At 41.3% G+C, this 18,240-nt stretch overlaps 2 protein-coding genes across 3 annotated transcripts in view; one reads left to right on the forward strand and one right to left on the reverse strand.

Moving 5' to 3' along the window:
• Nucleotides 1–14,290, forward strand: part of MIA3 (MIA SH3 domain ER export factor 3) — a 28,744-nt gene extending 14,454 nt beyond the window's left edge. The window contains exons 7-29 of the mRNA XM_059835883.1: nucleotides 265–396; nucleotides 1,637–1,658; nucleotides 3,809–3,897; nucleotides 4,055–4,132; nucleotides 4,221–4,331; nucleotides 5,194–5,265; nucleotides 5,482–5,586; nucleotides 6,384–6,506; nucleotides 6,620–6,743; nucleotides 7,595–7,650; nucleotides 7,732–7,822; nucleotides 7,953–8,091; nucleotides 9,821–9,922; nucleotides 10,022–10,082; nucleotides 10,173–10,208; nucleotides 10,300–10,367; nucleotides 11,338–11,435; nucleotides 11,553–11,684; nucleotides 11,886–11,954; nucleotides 12,081–12,157; nucleotides 12,300–12,371; nucleotides 13,025–13,181; nucleotides 13,574–14,290. Coding sequence (XP_059691866.1) covers nucleotides 265–396; nucleotides 1,637–1,658; nucleotides 3,809–3,897; nucleotides 4,055–4,132; nucleotides 4,221–4,331; nucleotides 5,194–5,265; nucleotides 5,482–5,586; nucleotides 6,384–6,506; nucleotides 6,620–6,743; nucleotides 7,595–7,650; nucleotides 7,732–7,822; nucleotides 7,953–8,091; nucleotides 9,821–9,922; nucleotides 10,022–10,082; nucleotides 10,173–10,208; nucleotides 10,300–10,367; nucleotides 11,338–11,435; nucleotides 11,553–11,684; nucleotides 11,886–11,954; nucleotides 12,081–12,157; nucleotides 12,300–12,371; nucleotides 13,025–13,181; nucleotides 13,574–13,902 — 2,343 coding nt within the window. The 3' untranslated portion in view covers nucleotides 13,903–14,290. The remainder of the gene's footprint in view (nucleotides 1–264; nucleotides 397–1,636; nucleotides 1,659–3,808; nucleotides 3,898–4,054; nucleotides 4,133–4,220; nucleotides 4,332–5,193; nucleotides 5,266–5,481; nucleotides 5,587–6,383; nucleotides 6,507–6,619; nucleotides 6,744–7,594; nucleotides 7,651–7,731; nucleotides 7,823–7,952; nucleotides 8,092–9,820; nucleotides 9,923–10,021; nucleotides 10,083–10,172; nucleotides 10,209–10,299; nucleotides 10,368–11,337; nucleotides 11,436–11,552; nucleotides 11,685–11,885; nucleotides 11,955–12,080; nucleotides 12,158–12,299; nucleotides 12,372–13,024; nucleotides 13,182–13,573) is intronic.
• A 1,684-nt stretch (nucleotides 14,291–15,974) lies between these two features.
• The window catches only part of AIDA (axin interactor, dorsalization associated), a 29,857-nt gene continuing 27,591 nt past the window's right edge, over nucleotides 15,975–18,240 (reverse strand). For both annotated transcript variants that reach the window (XM_059834239.1, XM_059834231.1), the window contains one exon: nucleotides 15,975–17,892. In XM_059834239.1, the coding sequence (XP_059690222.1) occupies nucleotides 17,796–17,892 (97 nt within the window). In that variant the 3' untranslated portion in view covers nucleotides 15,975–17,795. The remainder of the gene's footprint in view (nucleotides 17,893–18,240) is intronic.

Here is an 18,240-nt window from a genome sequence, read left to right on the forward strand (position 1 = left end):
CTTATTTCGGTGTAGCTGTTCTTTGCCAGCAGGTTGTTACTGTCAGGTGTCTTCCAGCTACTCAGACTTTTGAGTTGAAATGCAAGCATCCAGCTGCTTTGTGGTTTTCTTCATTTCTCGGTTTTCAGTTTACAGAAAAACCGCAAGAAAGCTCTAGATGGTTCTCTGGTTTTGTGAGAGGAATAAAAGTATTTGGCAGATGGCTTATTTGCCTGAGCATTTAATAAAAACGTATTCATAGTTGTCAATGTTGTTGGTTTTCAGTTGGTTGCTACCCTGCCTGAGGAAATTCGTCCTGGGCCTGATTTCCATGGACTTCCATGGGAGCCTATTATTATCACTGCCTTAGTGGGAATTGCCACGCTTGCTATAATTTTCTGGAGAACGTGCCTTTCAGTGAGTATACTTTATGCTTGCAAGCCTGCTGATACTTCACTTACTGTGTGGTCTTTTATATAGTTAAACCATTTCAGCATTACTGGGGTCAAAGCAGTACGTAGTCTTTCACGTTTTTACTTTTTCCGTTTAGAGCATTAATGTGAACTAAATGCTGGGCTTAATAGCTAAAGTAAGTTGTAATTTTCTTCAAGCTAAGAAGCATTTCCTTTGAGCTGTTAATTGAAGATTTCTTAGTAAGAGGCAGTTTTAAAAGCAAACTAGGGGAGTATGATGTAAATAAAGAAGGCCTAGGAAAGGGTCAGTGTATCTTTGAAATGAGAAGCCTTCCATGTACTTGAGCCTGTTGCTGACTCTCTTCAAAACAAGCAGTTAATCCTCCCGCCTTCATATTGTGCAGCTGCTTGTAGGTCCTGCATTTAGGACCCTAAACACCTGATATTAATTCTCACTGGAGAGCCCCTTCCCTGCTCTGGTCCTCACCCTGCATTTGTACTCATCTTTCCTGCACGGATAATTTTCCGTGCAAGAAAAATACCATCACCAGCTGTCAAAGTGTACCAGTGCATCTCCTTGGGAACTGATAGATGAAAATCAAATAGGAGAGTTTTATTTAACAGCTGTCCAGTTCAGTGATGATATGCTCTGGAAGCATGTGGAATACTTTATCTTTACTTGACAAAAATAAATAAAACCTAAATATTATCTGTAACAACACTGGTAGTTTTTTCCTTGCTTAGTTTTGATATTGAATATACTAGGTCAGTTTCAAGTGCAAAACAGTGTTAGTATAACAGCATAAAAAGAAAGCTGCTGAAATTCTTCATCAACGGTGTTAATTTCAAAATGAGTGACTGTCATCTAAACATACATTGCTTTAGAAGGATCAGAACTGGGGTGCAAGTGTTTTTTGTGTTTGCAAGTTCATGACTTGTTTGATGCAAAATGGCTTCATTTTCGTTGTTGCAAATTGGATGTGGGCAGTTACTGCTATCCTTTTAGTGACTGAGTAAACAGGTGTTTACTGAGGCTCTAGGACAGGGCATTAACCTAGAAGCTTTTATTAGAAAACAGCTTAAGCTTGTTTGTGGTGTTATTCAACACTCTTGTTGGCAGTGATAGGTGTGTTTTCCATATGCTTCTTTAACACGCATATAAGTGGTGACTTTTTTCTACAGGAAAAATTAATAAAATTTTTCACTTATCACTTTCATGGCTAATTTTTTTTTTTCTTCTGTAGGTAAAGAGTAGAATATATCAAGGTAAGTTTCTTTGTGCTTTTCAGTGTACTTGATGCTTAGGCATGTAAAAGTTTTGAAGATTGCTTCAGAGGTCCAAGTATTCATCTTCACTCCCTGTCAAGGAGAATGCTAAGTCTGGGGTTGTGGTGTAAGCTAGGCCAGTAGTTGATACTTACTTGAATCTTAGGATTTCAATTTTGCTTTCGATAATGCTTTGATTAGGAGAAACAATTCAGGTCACACTTGCAGATTCAAGAAAAGGGCAAGCAAAGGCTCTGCCTTGTTCAACATAAACGTGATACATTGGTTTACTGGTATGATGGTAGTGGGGCACAGTTTGTTTTGGTTTTCTGACTAGCAGTGAATCTGCTTTTGCTTGTTGCTTCTCACAAAAAGTGGTATCTAATTCCTCCTGCCATTTTGGACTGAGAGAAGCCTGAAACTGACTGCTGTGCAGTTGCAAATAGACCTTCTAAATGGAGACCTAAATATGCAGATATCCTTGTGGCTAGCACACCGCTTTTTACAAGAGCATTTCTCCAGCTTCAAGTATGTAAAATTGAAGTGTACTGAAGGGAAAGGAAATAGAATTCAAAGTGGGGCAATTACTGAAATTCGTAATTGAATAAAAAAAAAAAGAAAGAATTGTCTTCACGTGAACTCTCTGCCTGTTTCCTCTTCATAAATGGTGCTACTTCTCTGTCGTTCCTCTCTAGTTTTCTGATAGTTATACTGCAGTTTCCTTCTATGTAATTAATGCAGAACTGTTGAGATGAAAAAATCCATCTTGGATCTGTAAGGAGACTTCTGTGCTGTAAAATAAATATTATTGGAGGGGGAAAAACATTGGTATCAGTGTTGTAGAAATTACTTAGCAGCCCCCTACAAAAAAAAAAGGAGGAACATAGATCTAATCCCCTTTTTGGTTTTTTCCTCCCAAATATTCTTCTGTATAATACTGTGTAGAAACTACTAAAGCTAAGAGCAAATAAGTACTCTTCAAGCATGACAAAGTTCATGTTTTTATTAAAATCTTTATCTAAAATGGACGACTATTAACAGAGACAAAAATGCATTAAGAAATAGATTGCCTTTGGAATCCCAAAGATAAAATCTGTTATCTAGTCTTCATCACAGTAGTAAAATTGGGAGACCAGGCTAATGCAGGGATTCCTGCCTCCCCTTAAACTGCTGAGAACTATCTTGTACCTCAGCAGTCAGGTGTCGGCTCTCCTTTCCCCAGAGCAGGAAGGGCTGGGGACCCTCTGGCCCAGGAGCCCTCACGTAGGAGGGGCAGGAGGAGTAGCGGTTGCCATTGCAGCCTGCGGGATGCAGTTGGAACAACCAGTGCTTCCTGTTTGTGCTGCAGGATTTGCTGTGAGGCAAATGGAGCTTGGGGTGTTCAAATACGGGGGTGGTTTAGGACTTGAAAAAGAATTGCAATTGGACATTTCTTTAAATTAATTTGCAATAAAATAATTTAAGTATGTTAATGATCTTTGTTGAATCCTGAGGGTTGGTTGGCAGCTTGTTTAGGTTGAGAAGCAAATGCATGCCTAAAGAACTGCTGCTCAGTCACAGCCCTTCTGAGGTCTGTGAGCAATAGTGTCTGTTAAAGCCATGCAGTTCCTCGAGGCTTACTGATGCTGTCTGCTAGCTGACAGTCTCTTTTCTGTTCCTACTAGATCTTTCAGAGCTTTCATCCTATTATCTTTGCTGACCAAACACTCAGTTTCAATACAGCAGGAAGAGGTGGTTGTTAGGGAAGGTGTTGCATCTCACTGTGTGTCACAGCAGCAGTCTGAGACTGCTCTGACATCCTCACTGCCAATCCTTCCCTTGAACGTACCTCATCTGTGTATAGCCAGCACCTTACCCTGCTCTGCTGCGTGTTCTCTGACCAGCTTCTGTGAAGTGAATGCAAGAGCTGTATGCTTTGTGTCAGTGTTCAATGCTTTACTGTCTTGTTTTCAATCCTAAGTTCAAATGAAAGCTGGAGATGCCTAGGCTCCTGCAGAAAGGGCTGATGGCCAGGGAACTGGCATTATCCTAATTTGTGCTTTAGTCCTTACTTGAAAATGTTCCCTAAAGTGGTAGTAATGATAGCTCTGATATTTTTTTTATCCCAGGGTATGAAGTACAGTTACTGTAAGCTTTCTTTTTCTTCCTAGTGACTGAAAAGCAACTTGCTGAAAAAATTAAAAACCTTCTGCAAGAAAAAACAGAAATCTTAGAAAAGATGTCAGAATATGATCAAAAGGTATTGTTCTAGGTTCTTGTCCTTTGCTTCCTAATTTTCTGTTACTGTGGTTTAATGACACAGTCAGTGCAATAGCTAGTATCTTTTGATTTTTCTATTCTTACTGAATATTACGCTGACAATTTCCTCAGTTCTCTTTGGTTGTTTCTGTGCTTAGATAAAGGAAGCAAAGGAATCTGTGAAAGTGGCCCAAGAACAGAAAGACATTCTGTCCGATGAAACTGCAGAGCTTAAGGTAAGAAACAGTTAACAGTCTCTGTACTGAAAGCAAAAACATCAGTAAAATAGTTTGCTTTAGATGGTATTTTTCTTTTTTTTTTTAGGACACTGTCAAAGGACTGGAAGAAGCAAATCGTCAGCTAGATGACAAAGTAAAAAATCTGCACACAATGCTTGAAACAGAGAGAAAAAAGAATGAGAAGAAACAGAACAAGGTAAGAGCAATCATGCTTATGTCTTATATTGTCCTTAACGTGTCCTAAAAGCTGGTCATGACCTAATGGGTGAACAGAGAGAGGCAGAGCAAACAAAATGAACCATATCAAAAAAAGAGAACTGAAATGAAATTTCAGATTCATGCCAAGCTCAAGGGGGAGAATCTATTGATTGTATTTTTCTTTAATTTTTTTTTTTTAATAAGATCTTGATGAACTTGTGTGATTATGTGCTTTCACACATGAATGGATGTATTCAAGTCATGGGCTAGTCTAATACTTCCTAGCCAGAGCCAGGAAGTTCCTTAACACTGAGGGCCGAAGGTTTCAGGTTGGTAAGAGTCATTCCCTTGTACTTAGAGGAGGCATCTAGTTCTATAGTAAGTGTGAAGATCTTTAAGCTGCCCCTTGTTCTTGTTGTCCAGAGGTTTGGTTTTGTGTGGTGTTTTTTTTTTTTAGTGTATTTTCTCCTTTTTTTTTTTTTTTCTTCTTAAGCCTGACTTTCTGTAATAATCTCTGACAAGTTCTTCGGTCTTGTTTTGATCAAAGGTTGTTGCTAATGACAGCAGCACGTGGTACTTTCACTCTAGACTGTGCAAGGTGTACAGGGAACTTTCTGAGCCATGGGCAGGCAGAGTCACAGGGGAAGTTGATTCTAATGTGTTGTGTCTTTCTATTCCTTGCCTTGCTGATAAGGCAGCACTGTGTTGCTGCTAATCTAATGGCTGCTCTAAATGGAAATTTGTTGGTGTTTTGACTTTCCTTTCATGCTTCCAAAATATACAGGTAAAGTAATTACAAACTTGGGCTAAGGCATGTACCGGACTAATGAAAAGTCACTGCTCATCTTTTTCTTATATAGATCTCTGAAACCCAGAAGTCCGTGGAGAAACTTCAAGAGGCTATCAGTGTGCATTCTGCTGAGCTTTCAGAGGTAAAGTATTATCTACACCCTCTCAACAGTCACAGGTGCAGGTTCTTGTACCAGGTAACTTCGTATCTAGGATGTAATCAAAAATGCTAGTTTGGCAGATTCCAGGTTGTTTGTGCATATATACCTTTTTCTTTTCCCTTACCAGGTAATAACGTAGCTCTTGCTCCTTTACAGTTTGACATTGTGTCTTTTTGTTCCTTTTTGTTTCATATGTAGGTGCAGATAGCCCTTAATGAAGCTAAACTAAGTGAAGAAAAGGTGAAATCTGAGCTTCATCATGTGCAGGAAGAGAATGCTAGGCTGAAAAAAAGCAAGGAGCAAGTAAGTTATGCCCAGGCCAGGCAACTTGGTTTTTCTTTTGAGTGAAATCTCAGGGCTTTATTCCTAGTTTTCTTGAGTTTAACTTCAGTGTGTCTCCGTTTTCTTAATGTGTTAGAATTCCGCATTTTGTATTATCAAGATAAAATTTAAACCCCTTGCGCCTGCCTGCGCAGGCTTTTTGTGCAGGTGAGCCACGTGCCTTCAGTATGAAGGCTTTGGCAGTTCCAGTGATTCGGTTTTTGTTAGCAACTTCACAGAAAGTCTGTGCTGATGTGGTGGTCACTGTATGATTGGGAGATTGCTGCTTGGGATCAGGACTGAAGGAAGTAATGGTAAAAAATTGCCAAAAAGCAATTCTGAAGCTAAGCAAAATGGGGAGAGCGTTTAGCCCTGCAATGTCATGACAGTTCTTTCACAGGTAATTGTAAATATCTGTCTGTTTTCTTTCTCCATATATGAAGTAGATGGCCTTTTAAGGAATGTGATTTGATTACCTCTGGATTGCATTAATTCTTCATACTTTGAAGTGTGTGAGCAGTTTGGTTCCAATGTTGGGATATTAGTTGAGATAATGCAAAATTTGTAAAATCACCTGATAATATAAATCGCAGAAAGATTGCCAGCATCCAGTTCTACCAGTGGGCTAGTGATGAGTGTGATAACCGTGAAGTTTACCCTTTAGCTATGACCTGTGGTGACCAGTTATCACCAGAGCTGGTGGTAAAATAGACTTTAATTACATGTACCCTGTACTAAAAATAAAACAAGAAATCATCTTGCCTTGGTGCTTCATACAGCTGCTAAAAGAAGCTGAAGGTTGGAGTGAGAGGCATACTGAGCTCAGTGAGCAGATCAAGCTGTATCAGAAGTCTCAGAAGGACATAGAAGAAGCACTCGCCTACAAGGAAAATGAAATTGAAGTAGGTTCAATATAACAATCTTGCTTTAAATATTACGCATTATAAACTACTTTGGAATACTTTACAAAATGCAGAGTGATTCTCCTTCAGTGAAACTTTGATTTCATTACTAGGTTTTAACTAACTGCATTATGCAGCTGAAGCAGCTTGACATGGATTCAGCATCTGAGGCCAAGAAGGATGATGAAGGGCGTGAATGGAGCACGGGAGACGATCTGGCCAACGGAGAGTTGCCAGGTACAGTAATCCTACCTGCTGGCTGATATGCCCAGTGCCTAAGCTTATGTAGTGGTATGTTCGTGTCATGTCATGTGGGGAACAAGGGGAGTCCATGCATGTAGCTGCCTGTGGGTTAAGAGACTGCCAGCTTTAATCCTCAGACAACACAAAATAGCTCCTAATTGAAGGGAGAGGCCATTAAAAAGGCCTATAATTGCTTTTGGGTTACTGCTTAGGTATATCGTAAATGTAATGACACAGTTTTAAAGATTGCATATAAAGGTTAGCAATTAAGAACGTTCCAAAAGCTGAAAATCTCAGCTTTGTTGTTGTGCTACATTTATTTTTATTTTGAATTTTTAATTAGTATTGTGCTTACCTCCAGTTAGATAACTAATGTACGTAATCACATCTTTTAAATCTGAAAGGCTGAAATAAACATTTTCAAAACTACTCAGGAAGTTCATCATTCCTGATGTTGCACACGTATTTGCTATGTCTCTTGTTTTGAAGTCCTTTTTAATTTTCCTTTTTTCTAACTACAGTATATATGGGCTGGAAATTCCCACTTTTTGATTTTCAGATAGTATTTCCGATAACAGATACTGCATTGTATTAATATTAGTGTGGTGGCTAGAAGGAGTGACAAGAAGGAATCTTCTGAATGCCTTTTGGAATAAATCTAACAGTTCTGTTGTGCTGGTCATGGAATTGCTATTGTGTTTAGTTCCCCACCTCCTGTCTTCTTTTTGACCATGTAAGGAGGCCTATGCCAGATTAAAATGTAGGGAGTGTTACTTCTAATAGCTGTAGAGTCCAGGGAATTGGGGTTAAGAAACAGGGAAGACAAATATATTTTTCTCTTCTAGATAATGAGAGTGAGAAGATGAAGACTCAGATTAAGCAGATGATGGATGTCTCCAGGGTATGCTGCACAAGATATCTAATAAATGCAGCCACATTACTGCTGTGCCTAAGATCATAAACTTTCTGCTCCTCTTTTCAGGTAAAAACTATGCTATCCATAGTTGAAGAAGACAGAAATCTTCTGCAATCCAAACTGAGTGATGAAGTAACAGCAAGACATGAGCTGGAAGGTAGGCTTAGCAAAAGAATTGCTCAGGGTGAAATGATGCTTGTTGTTTAAAAAGAAGCAGAGTGTTTAAGTGGCGTAACAGTTCTCATTGCAACTTTCAACTTCCTCACCTACCTTTGCTTCTCCAACAGAGCAAATAAAAAAATTAGAACATGACTCCTGTTCACTCCAGTCAGCCAAAGCTCAGCTGGAAAATGAATGCAAAACACTACAGCAGAAAGTGGAGATTCTTGGTGAACTTTACCAGCAGAAGGAGATGGCACTCCAGAAGTAAGCCTTTCATTACTCTTCCACAACATAGCATATTATATCATATGCACTATTCAAACGCTCTTTGCTCGGTGGGATCAAATGACTTGAAGTTGTATTTGGAGTGAAAAGTGATGACTACCATTTCAGTATGGTTGAAGCCCTTTTTTACTTTTTCTACCATTCCAGAGATTCTAAAAAGTCTTGTCACTTTGCATGCACAATATTGCCTTCTACCATTAAAAAAAAAACAAACAAAACCAACCAATCAAACAAAAAACCCACCATAACTTCTGGAGAGGGGAATTGGATGGCTTGGTCTGCAAATTCTGTGGTTGCTATGTCACATTGTCCAGAAACATCAAGGAGAATGTAGTGGCCATTGAGATTTGTTTCAGTTATTCAGATCTTAGTTCAATGAGTCTAATTCTCATAATGTAGAATCACAGTGTTTTAGCCTTGTGAGCCTTTTGCATTCTCAAAGGGCTAAATTAAGGTTGAGTTCATGGTGGTAGATGAGATGAATGACTTGCTAGCAGTGAAGAACTAGTTGTGTATCTGTGTTCATTCCTCATTTATTTATTAATTTATTTACTTACTGAAATGTCTGTAATACCATCTCAATTTTGTGGGGAAAATTTGAGATAGGATTCAGGGACATTTTCAGCTAAATTCTGTAGGAAAGCTGGTATTGGGATGGAGAAGCAATTGAAACTTCTAAGGTTCAAGCGTCTAGGCTGGCAAAAAGCACAGGGTTGGTACAAGCTAAGGAATTGAGGCTATACAGCACCTCAGTAGTGAAACTGCCTGACCTCATAACTTTAGGATCCCAGTGTAGTAAACACGTAACGGAGAGGTGAAGGATAGCCTACCTTTCAAGAAAAACTTCCACTTGACCTCTCTGAAGGATTTCTGTTCCTTCCAAAACTTTTAGGAAGGTACACTGCCTGTTACCACTTCTTGATTCAAATGAAGGACGACTTGCAACTTTTTTCCAAAAAAGTGTTTCTACATGTAGCCCATGAAATGGATTATGTTGAACTGGCTATTAGCAATAGCTAACTTAGTACTAGTTTAATGGTTCCAGTTTTGTGGGATAGCTCTTGTAAGTTAGGAATACATTATGGACCTCTTAAATACTTCCAGAAAAATGTCAAAAATGAAAAAATTAGTGAACCATGATGTTACAAAAAGACACTGAAAATTGGTCATGTAATAAATTGGTATGGAGAATACTTGGAGGAGAAAAAGCTTCCTTCTACATGGTTGATAACTATTCAGTGTGTTTATCATCTGGGCCCTAAATTTCCCCCTTTTTCACTACACATTCGTTTCTTAATTTCCCTTGGTTTGATGTCAGTTCTGCATATTTCCTTGTTTGTACCTGTGTAAATCTGGCTTACCATCTGTAGAATTGGTAAGTAAACTACAGGATTTGAAGAGATGAACTGTCTGCAATTGTTAGATTCTGACAAATCTTTAGATGCTGACAGAATTTTCCAGTCAACTCTGCGTCGTGAATTTTCAGGTTTTATATAGAAGGGGTTTGTCTGTTGGTTTCAAAAGACAGTATTTATATATATTTAAAAAAAAATAATCTCTCTTTATTCTCTCTCTGTATTCTCATGCTTTATTATAGATTGTGATATCATTGTTAGCAGGGGACTACCTTGATTTTTCGGTTGTAGTAGATGTATGATCATGGAATATACGGTGTGCTTTTTTTTTTTTTTCCCTTCTCCCTATGCAGAAAACTAACCCAGGAAGAGTATGAGCGTCAGGAGAAGGAGCAGAAATTGTCTGCTGCAGATGAAAAAGCTGTGCTGGCCATTGAGGAAGTGAAAGTTTACAAGTAAGTTCAGTTTCTGAAGACTGTTGTTTTCCTTTATTTCAGCTATTGAAGAAAATTCATTTAAACTGCTCTCTTTCCCCTCCTTTTCCTTTTGTACAGGCAAAGGATCCAAGATATGGAAGAAGAATTGCAAAAAACAGAGAGATCTTACAAAAACCAGGTAAATGTCCTGCTTGCTCGTTCTTGTGTCACCTTTTACTGCCTACTAGTAGTTGGACAAAATAAGCTAAAACGCATCTTTTTTTCTCAGATTGCTGCTCATGAGAAAAAGGCACACGACAATTGGGTAAGAATGTTCTTCCGTTTCTGATGCAAACAGTTTGTATTTGACTTCAGGTTGGTGCAGTTAATGCAGTTGGCAAATTTTTCCCTAATAGCTTATTGCCCGCTCTGCTGAGAGAGCTCTGGCTGAAGAAAAAAGAGAAGCAGCCAACCTGAGGCAAAAGTAAGTACTGCACAGACCATTTTTATTGCTTTTTGAACAGGCGCCGTGTTGCTTGGGAGAGAAGGAGCTCAAACAATGCAAGGTGCTCAGTTAGCCTGCTTGCTCAGAATGTACAGTGCATGTTTGAGTTACTAATCTTAAACTACTATTACTCTGTGGAAGGGGACCTGGGAGTCCTGGTGGACAACAGGATGGCCATGAGCCAGGAATGTGCCCTTGGGGCCAAGAAGGCCACTGGCATCCTGGGGTGCATCAAGAAGAGTGTGGCAAGCAGGGCGAGGGAGGTTATCCTCCCCCTCTACTCTGCCCTGGTGAGGCCACATCTGGAGTGCTGTGTCCAGTTCTGGGCTCCCTGATTCAAGAAGGACAGGGAACTGCTGGAGAGGGTACAGCAAAGGGCTATGAAGATGATCAGGGTACTGGGACATCTTTCTTACGAGGAAAGGCTGAGGGACTTGGGTCTTTTTAGTCTGGAGAAGAGAAGACTGAGGGGGAGATCTTATCAATGCTTTCAAATACTTAAGGGGTGGGTGCCAGGAGGATGGGGACAGTCTTTTTTCAGTGGTGCCCAGTGACAGGACAAGAGGTAATGGGCACAAACTTGATCATAGGACATTCCATCTAAACATGAGGAGGAACTTCTTTACTTTGAGGGTGGCAGAGCACTGGAACAGGCTGCCCAGAGAGGTTGTGGAGTCTCCTTCTCCGGAGATATTCAGAACTCGCCTGGGTGCATTCCTGTGCGATCTGCTCTAGCTGAACCTGCTCTGGTGGGGGGGTTGGACTAGATGGTCTCCAGAGGTCCCTTCCAACCCCTGTCATTCTGTGATTAAACTGTTTTGGTGGTCAAAATAAAAAAACTTCTTGGTGAAAGCTGTAACATTTCACAATACAGTTTGCCTTGTTACATTATAACAAATATAATTCACACGCATTTGAATTAAAAAAAACTTTTATTTTTTAAAATTAGATTAATAGAAGTAAACCAAAAAATCGCCATGCTTCAAAGACCATTAATTGTAAAGCCAACTCCAGGCAGACCCGATCGCCAAGTCCCACCGCGACGAGGTAAATACTGCTGTTTCTCCCAAAACTTTGGTCTTTGAGTCAGTGTATCCTAAAAAAAAAATAAGGCTATGATAAATTGTAGAAAAGAAAATCAAGTGGTTTTTTTCTTTGATATAGGGCCCTTAAGCAGAGATGGCTCTTTTGGCCCATCTCCTGTGAGTGGAGGAAATCCATCACCCACACAGATGATAGAAGTTCCTGCTCGGCCTCTTTCTGCTCCTCGAAGGGAAGGCTCAAGAGGTGAATTTGGTAAGCAATAAAGCTTCTCTTCTGTGGTAACTGTCTTTTATGCTACAAACCCAAGAACGCTAAGGTCTGATCTTGGTTCTAGGGATAGTGTTAAGTATTGATACCTGCTTTATTAATACACAGATGGATTATTTTTTTTATATATAGAAGTAGCTCAGACAGATGTTGATTGGGATCTCTGGGGTTCTTGTTTCCCTTAAGGGGCAGTGGTAGATGGCCCCCCTGCTCCACGAAGGCCACCAGAGTTACCTGGAAGGATGTCTGTTCCTGGTAAGTTATGTGGCCTGCAACCAGCTGCAACTTAATCAGTTATTCTTTCACTTCAGAAATGTAATTTAAAAACCATGTTCCTTACCGCAAGCATGGCAAGACATGTATTCGTGGCTCTCTCTACAGATCTTGGGCCTGCTGTAGCATCCCTGGTCAGTGGCGGGCCAAGAACCTCTTCCCCTTCCACAGCAACGGATGGAGTGGTAAGCTGAAAAACCCCCAACCTTCAGGAAGCGTTTCTAATACATGATTCACTGTACTTCCTGCTGCTTCTTTAACTGTATCATGTTCTGTCTTGTCTATATCCTGTCACTATCCTTATTTGCTGGCCAAAAAAAAAAAAAGCAACCCTCTCCCAAAGAGTCTGAAGCCCCCTGTGTAACTACTGATTCACCTTCATCTATTGAACCAGCTACAGTGAGTATTCAGAGGCTGAATATGGTGTTACTCTGCTTTGATGGAGAGGAATAACAAGCTCGGTGTTCTGAACTGCTAAATAACAAAATGCTCTGCGAAACTAACGAAGGGCTTATACCTCTGTCTCAAAAGGTTTCTCTAATGATGAACAGTTGCTGTCTGGGTTTTATGGAATTGAGGAAATGAGATCTTTCTTGTTAAGGACTGCAGGCAAACACTTTGGAGTGACTACAACAATAATCCCAAGAAGCTGACTTACCTGTGGTATTTAAGCACAATTCCATATGTAATTCAGGGGGCCAGGCCCTTTACCAGAGGGGTGTCCACTGAGAACACTTCAAAAGGGGTTGAACTTTGCTTTAGTACAGCTTTCAGCTAAAGAAAACTTGTAATCTCAGAAGGTACACTAAGCATTCACTCCTAGGTAGTGCAAGCAGTGTTCTGGGTGAAGGGACAGTGATGGTGCAGTAACTTTCCCTGTTTCCCTGCTTGGTTAATGTGTTTTGGGGTGTGTGGCATTTTTTCCTCTCTTTCTTCTTTTTTCCCTCTCTTCCACCTCTTGGCCTTTGGGCGAGCGGTTGTGGTGTTCAGCACTGTCAACACTTCTCTGATGCAGTGAGTAACACCCTGAAGTCTAACCTAATCTTGCGCAGGCTAATGCTAGTCCCAAAGGCCCACCTTCTTTCCCTGGGACACCTATCATGACCTCCCCAGTGATGGGACCGCCGCCTCCACCGCCTGTTCGCTATGGACCGCCGCCAGCTCCTCTCCGTGGGCACTTCGGGCCTCGACCTCTTCCCGTGCCCCTAGGTACAGTTGCGTTGCCGTGTGCTGAAGCTTAGCTTTTCCCACTCTGCTTCTTGGAAGCCGGGTGCAGAACTGAGAGCTGCCATCCGTAGCACACAGCTTCCCCATGCTTCGTGGGGCCTGGCTGTCTCGCTCAGTAAGCTTGGGCAGGTGGGTTTTCCTCAAACCTCCTTAGTGCCAAGGTATTAAGGAGGAATTTTTCCTTGTTTAGTCTAAAATGGAAACCAGCAGCCAAAAGTCACTAGAATGTAAGTCATGGCCTGTGAAGTCTGCATGTGACAGTGACCCACCCCAGAGCTGCTCCAAAAAATGAAGAAAGGAGGAACGAGCCAGGAGCTTCACAGTTCAGGTTAAAGCAAGACTTAATTTAACTCCGTTTTTTCCTTTCCTTCTAGGTCGTGGTGCTCCCTTGCCACCTCCAGCTGCAAGAGATTTCTTACCTGGCCCACCCTTAGGAATGAGAGATCTGCCTCCTGGCCCACTACCGCCTCCTCCAGATCCAAGAGGCTATGGCCGTGGGCATCCTCCTTTCCGACCCCTAGGTCCTCCTGGCCCCAGAGATTATCCTCCAGGCCCACGGCTACCCCCACCCGCTTCAAGAGACTATACGCCTTCTCCTAACAGAGACTTGCCTCCATCGGGACCTAGAGACTACCCCCCAGGCCCTCCGCCACCACCGGCTGGCCCAAAGGACTACACACAGCCTCCAGCACAGAAACCCTAACTGCAGCGTCTGGTCAGCAGCTCAACGGAATGGACTCTAGCGCACTCCCGGCGGTCAGGATTTTAGCAAGTGGCTCTCTATTTGAAGCCATTTGTCTCATTTCAGTATATTTCAGCTTTTGCGGGATTAATTTTTATCCAATTGCTACAGACATCTTATGTGCATTTATGATCACCTTAAACTCATCCATCCTCTTGGGCTGCAAGAACTTTTTGTGATGGACTTGAACCTACTCTAAACGTGCAATAGAAAGGAAGTACCTGTGTGGCTAGTTTTTAATTAAATGTAGCCTCTGTAACCAGTTGGTGAATGAACTAATTTCGTGAAAAATGTAAATCAGATCATTTCCTGTGGAAATAATTTTTAAGTAAAATGCTATCCTACCTGCCTTCTCCATCACATCATTAAGCTGCAGTTACTGTAGGCCAGGGGTTTACATCAGGACTGTGAGGTGTTTGGTTTTCTTCTTTTTTTTAAAAAGATGTCTGGTCAGAGATCAGAAGCACAAATGACACTGTATTCAAAGGAAAGTTATAATAAAAAGCAAAATTCCTTTTGCTAAACCCTGAAGGCTTTGTTTCAGTGCCATTTTTTGTTCAGAAAGGACATTGCTACAGGCATGACAAAGTTCAGGAGTTGAATCGAGGCTGAGTAACTGCTGCTGCTGCAAGATTAATGACTGTGTTACTCTCATGCTGAACTAGTCTGGCATGTTATGGACTTGCTTCATGTAATGAGGCCAATGCAGGATACAGCCCTCAGCTGAAGGGCAGTACGGAGCTGGACACCTTCATAGAGTTGTGTGGTTAGCTTGGAAATACAGGTGAGGGCTGCAGGATTCATAATCGCTTTCTGCTTTCAAAAAATCACTAGGGTTTTTCGAGACCGCAGCATTAGGCAAGGTTTGAGAGCTGAGTTTTCATCTTACTCAGTATTTAAGACTGATTCAGCTTCCTTAGCAGTAAGGTTGTAGTTTTACAGCCTTTTTCACTTACTTTAAAAAAGAAAGAGGTAGCTTTCCATAAAGCAGACAGGGTGAATGTAAACCATATTAACCTGTATTGCTTTAAACAGTTTGCATACAGAGAACACGGGATAGCTTTGAACAGCGGTAGGTGTTCAAGGAAGTCCCTAAATGTATGTGTTAGTACAAGGATGAGTACATAGTATTTGGCACAGCAGAGTGCTTACTTATCTAGACAGTAAGGTTTTTCAAAAGTGCTCTGTACAAAAGTAAGCCTTAGGGAGGAAAAAAAAAAAAAAGGAAAACAACTAGGATAATAAAAAACCCCCTCTGAAAGGCCATTACAGCTTTACTGCCAGAGTACAAGCAGCCATTAAACTTGCCATCCAGGTGTTACATTCTTACAGTACAAGTATTAAGCTGAGATTTAAGATGAAAGTCATGCTAGAACATCACTAAAGCATAGAACAATACAAGAGCATGTGTTGGGGGGAGTAGTAGTCCTTTCAGTGAAAGACAGTTCACAGGAAAAACACAAAGGATAGAAGCAACTTTAAAAATGGTATGTCACACTCTACAGACATTAATTCACAATTAGTTAAATACAAAGCTCTACTTCTGTATTCAACAAAAATACTTCAAAGCTGACATTTCATATGAGTTAATACAGATATCTACAAGCTGGGGAAGAGTCAGGGTAAGCAGCTGAAACAACAGGTTTGTAATTCAAGTGAAAGTGTTTAATTTGCGTAGTGGCTAATGAATATTTTGTGTTTGAAAGTTGGGTTCTCCAAGTTCCGGATCTTTCCTTCCCCCACACCAAGCTGTGTGATGCGTCCTGTCTCTTCCCTTGCCCACCCCAGCCCTGTTCGCTTTAACAACTTAAAGCTGGGTGGAATCTCCCTCTGGCAAGGGTGCTGCTAGTCACAGGGGCCCCAGGCCCTGAGCAACACCAGCAGACAGAGGAGGATGGCAGAGCCGGGACAGAGCTGCCCCTTGCCGAGCCAGACAGGCCATATGCCTTGCAGGGATGCTTGGTGCTACAGCGTCTTACAAGGTCAGGCAGAGACCTGAGCCAGCCAGGGACCACCAGCAGGTAACGCAGCTACCGACCCAGCTCAGATTCATCTGCAGCCACGGACTACTGCTTTGCTCCATGCTTTTGCAGAGTTCAAAGGATGATTTTTATTTATTAAGAATACATGTATCCTCCTTTTGTCTGGTATCCAGAATGCTGCAGTCAGAGGTATTTTTGTAACTCCCAGGGATATCTTTTCAGGGCTTGATACTCAATATATCAGATGTAATACCATTGGGGTATTGTAAAGACCTGTAAACAGGAAAATTAATTGCACTTTTTTTTCCCCCCCTCTGACAAGTGGTGGAATTTGGGGAAGTCTTGCTGACTTTTGTCATAACGCCTAAATAATGTCATCCCTAGTTATACAAGAACAGAGGGAAGGCAAGAAGATTAGGACATTCAAAAATAGCTTTTTATCCCAATCAATATGATAAAGCCAAAAATGCTGAACCCCTGGCTGTAGACAAATACCATCAGGAAAAATAACATCCCTTCCATTAAATGTAACATCGGGGGGGTTACATGACAGAACAGAGGAATTGGTGACACATCTGCACCCAGACTTGTTTAAAATAAACCTAGTATTTGACACGATTTTGGGAGCTGGGTCTTTTGTTAGCATAGCAGAGTATTTAGGCACTAGTTAGATATGCAAGAAGTATATCAAACCTTAAAGTATTGTATTAAATATCCACACAAATATATGAAAGATTTGACTGGGTTCTACTTCTGTCCCTTTATTAGGTCAAAAGGTGAATGCAAGTGTGTCATAATAAGCCAATGTCCTGCAGCTTATTACACACCAAATCAAAAATATAGAAAATAAATGATAAGCCTATCTACTTACATAAAAAGGTAATTTTTAGAGTAAGTTTCCAGACTTGCACAAAATACGCAGAAAACTGCATACAATCAGTTTCCATAGAACAGCAGTTTCATGTAAAAGGTGGGTCAACCTGCTAACCAGATCTACTTTACCAAACACTCTGGAAAATGGACGCTTGAACACTGAGGCGCCTGTCCTGCTGTCACCAAAATGGTGAAACACCCACTGCCACGAGGATAAAGCCCCGGAGAACGCCTCTCTCCATCCCCCACCCACCTTTGCAAATCACTCTGTGACAAGATACAGAAAAATTAGCTCTCTTAGGGAGAAACAGTGATGTAAAGGATTGTAACGTGTTGTATCCACACCTCAGTACATGTGGATCAGGCAAGGCTGTTAAAATCGTAGTTCGCTGTTCTCATCTGCAGTTGTCCTCCTCCTGGCCCGACCAAAGCAGAACAGCTGACTGAGGAGCTCTTCTGCCGCCACCCCACTTGACCCAGCATCCTCCTCTCTCTCACTTTCAATCACTTGCGGTACCTCAAGCTCCCTCCTGCCCCACCTCGTCTTTCTCCCGGTCTTCTGCCACCCAGCCCGCTACAGAGGACTCCGAAATGCAGATGAGAGGAACTACAATAGCACAGCAAGTGTAAACAGGTTAGTAGGCCTGCCACGTCTTTATTGCTACAGGTTTGGCAAAGGGGCAGTCTCCATCCTTGGCTGGAGTTTGAGGCAAAAGGATAACAACGGTTAAGATAAAAAGTGATGAACAGCAAAATTAGGAAAAGCAGTCAACGTATTTCAGGGCTCTCAGAAAAACCTGTATCTGGGAAGTACTGAAAGAGACTTGCAGCTGAATGGTAGGCTTGCCTCTGACCCTGAAGTAGTGCTGTGCAGTGTGTGATGGTCCCGTCTGACCTACTGGCATGAATACAGTCGTTTTCCTGCCCCTCCAAGGCTAAGGCTACTACACACAGCTACCATGACTTGTGGTTCAGTTCACAGAAGTCTCACAACCAGGGTCATTCCTTGTGCAATGTTTGATGGAGGTGAAGGTAAAGTGGTTTCTTGGTCAACAGTTGCAATTTCTTCCTTTTAAAGTCAGTGGGTTTTTTGTATCTGTAACCACAAGAAAGTAAGTTAATGCAAGTGCAAATGGCTGCATAGGAAGATGAAAGCATACTAGAGAGCTTGTCCTGTACAGATCTTGTTACCGTAACCTTTTAAATACATCTGACAAGACTTACTGGAAGCAATGATAATGAATAGATTCACAGGAAGAAACTCAAACCACTATTTTTTCTGGATTATTATTTTCACAAAACAAAGAAAGATTTCCATTTTTAAAGGGATGTGAGCTTTTTGTAAGGAGAATTCATGATATAATATTCTGGACTGTAGGAAATGCACTAATCTCCTACTTCAGTACTCAGTATCTCAGTACTTGAGAAGCACTCTAGCTAGCGC

The sequence above is a fragment of the Gavia stellata genome, chromosome 2 (assembly GCF_030936135.1).
Source record: "Gavia stellata isolate bGavSte3 chromosome 2, bGavSte3.hap2, whole genome shotgun sequence".
Classification (NCBI taxonomy): domain Eukaryota; kingdom Metazoa; phylum Chordata; class Aves; order Gaviiformes; family Gaviidae; genus Gavia; species Gavia stellata.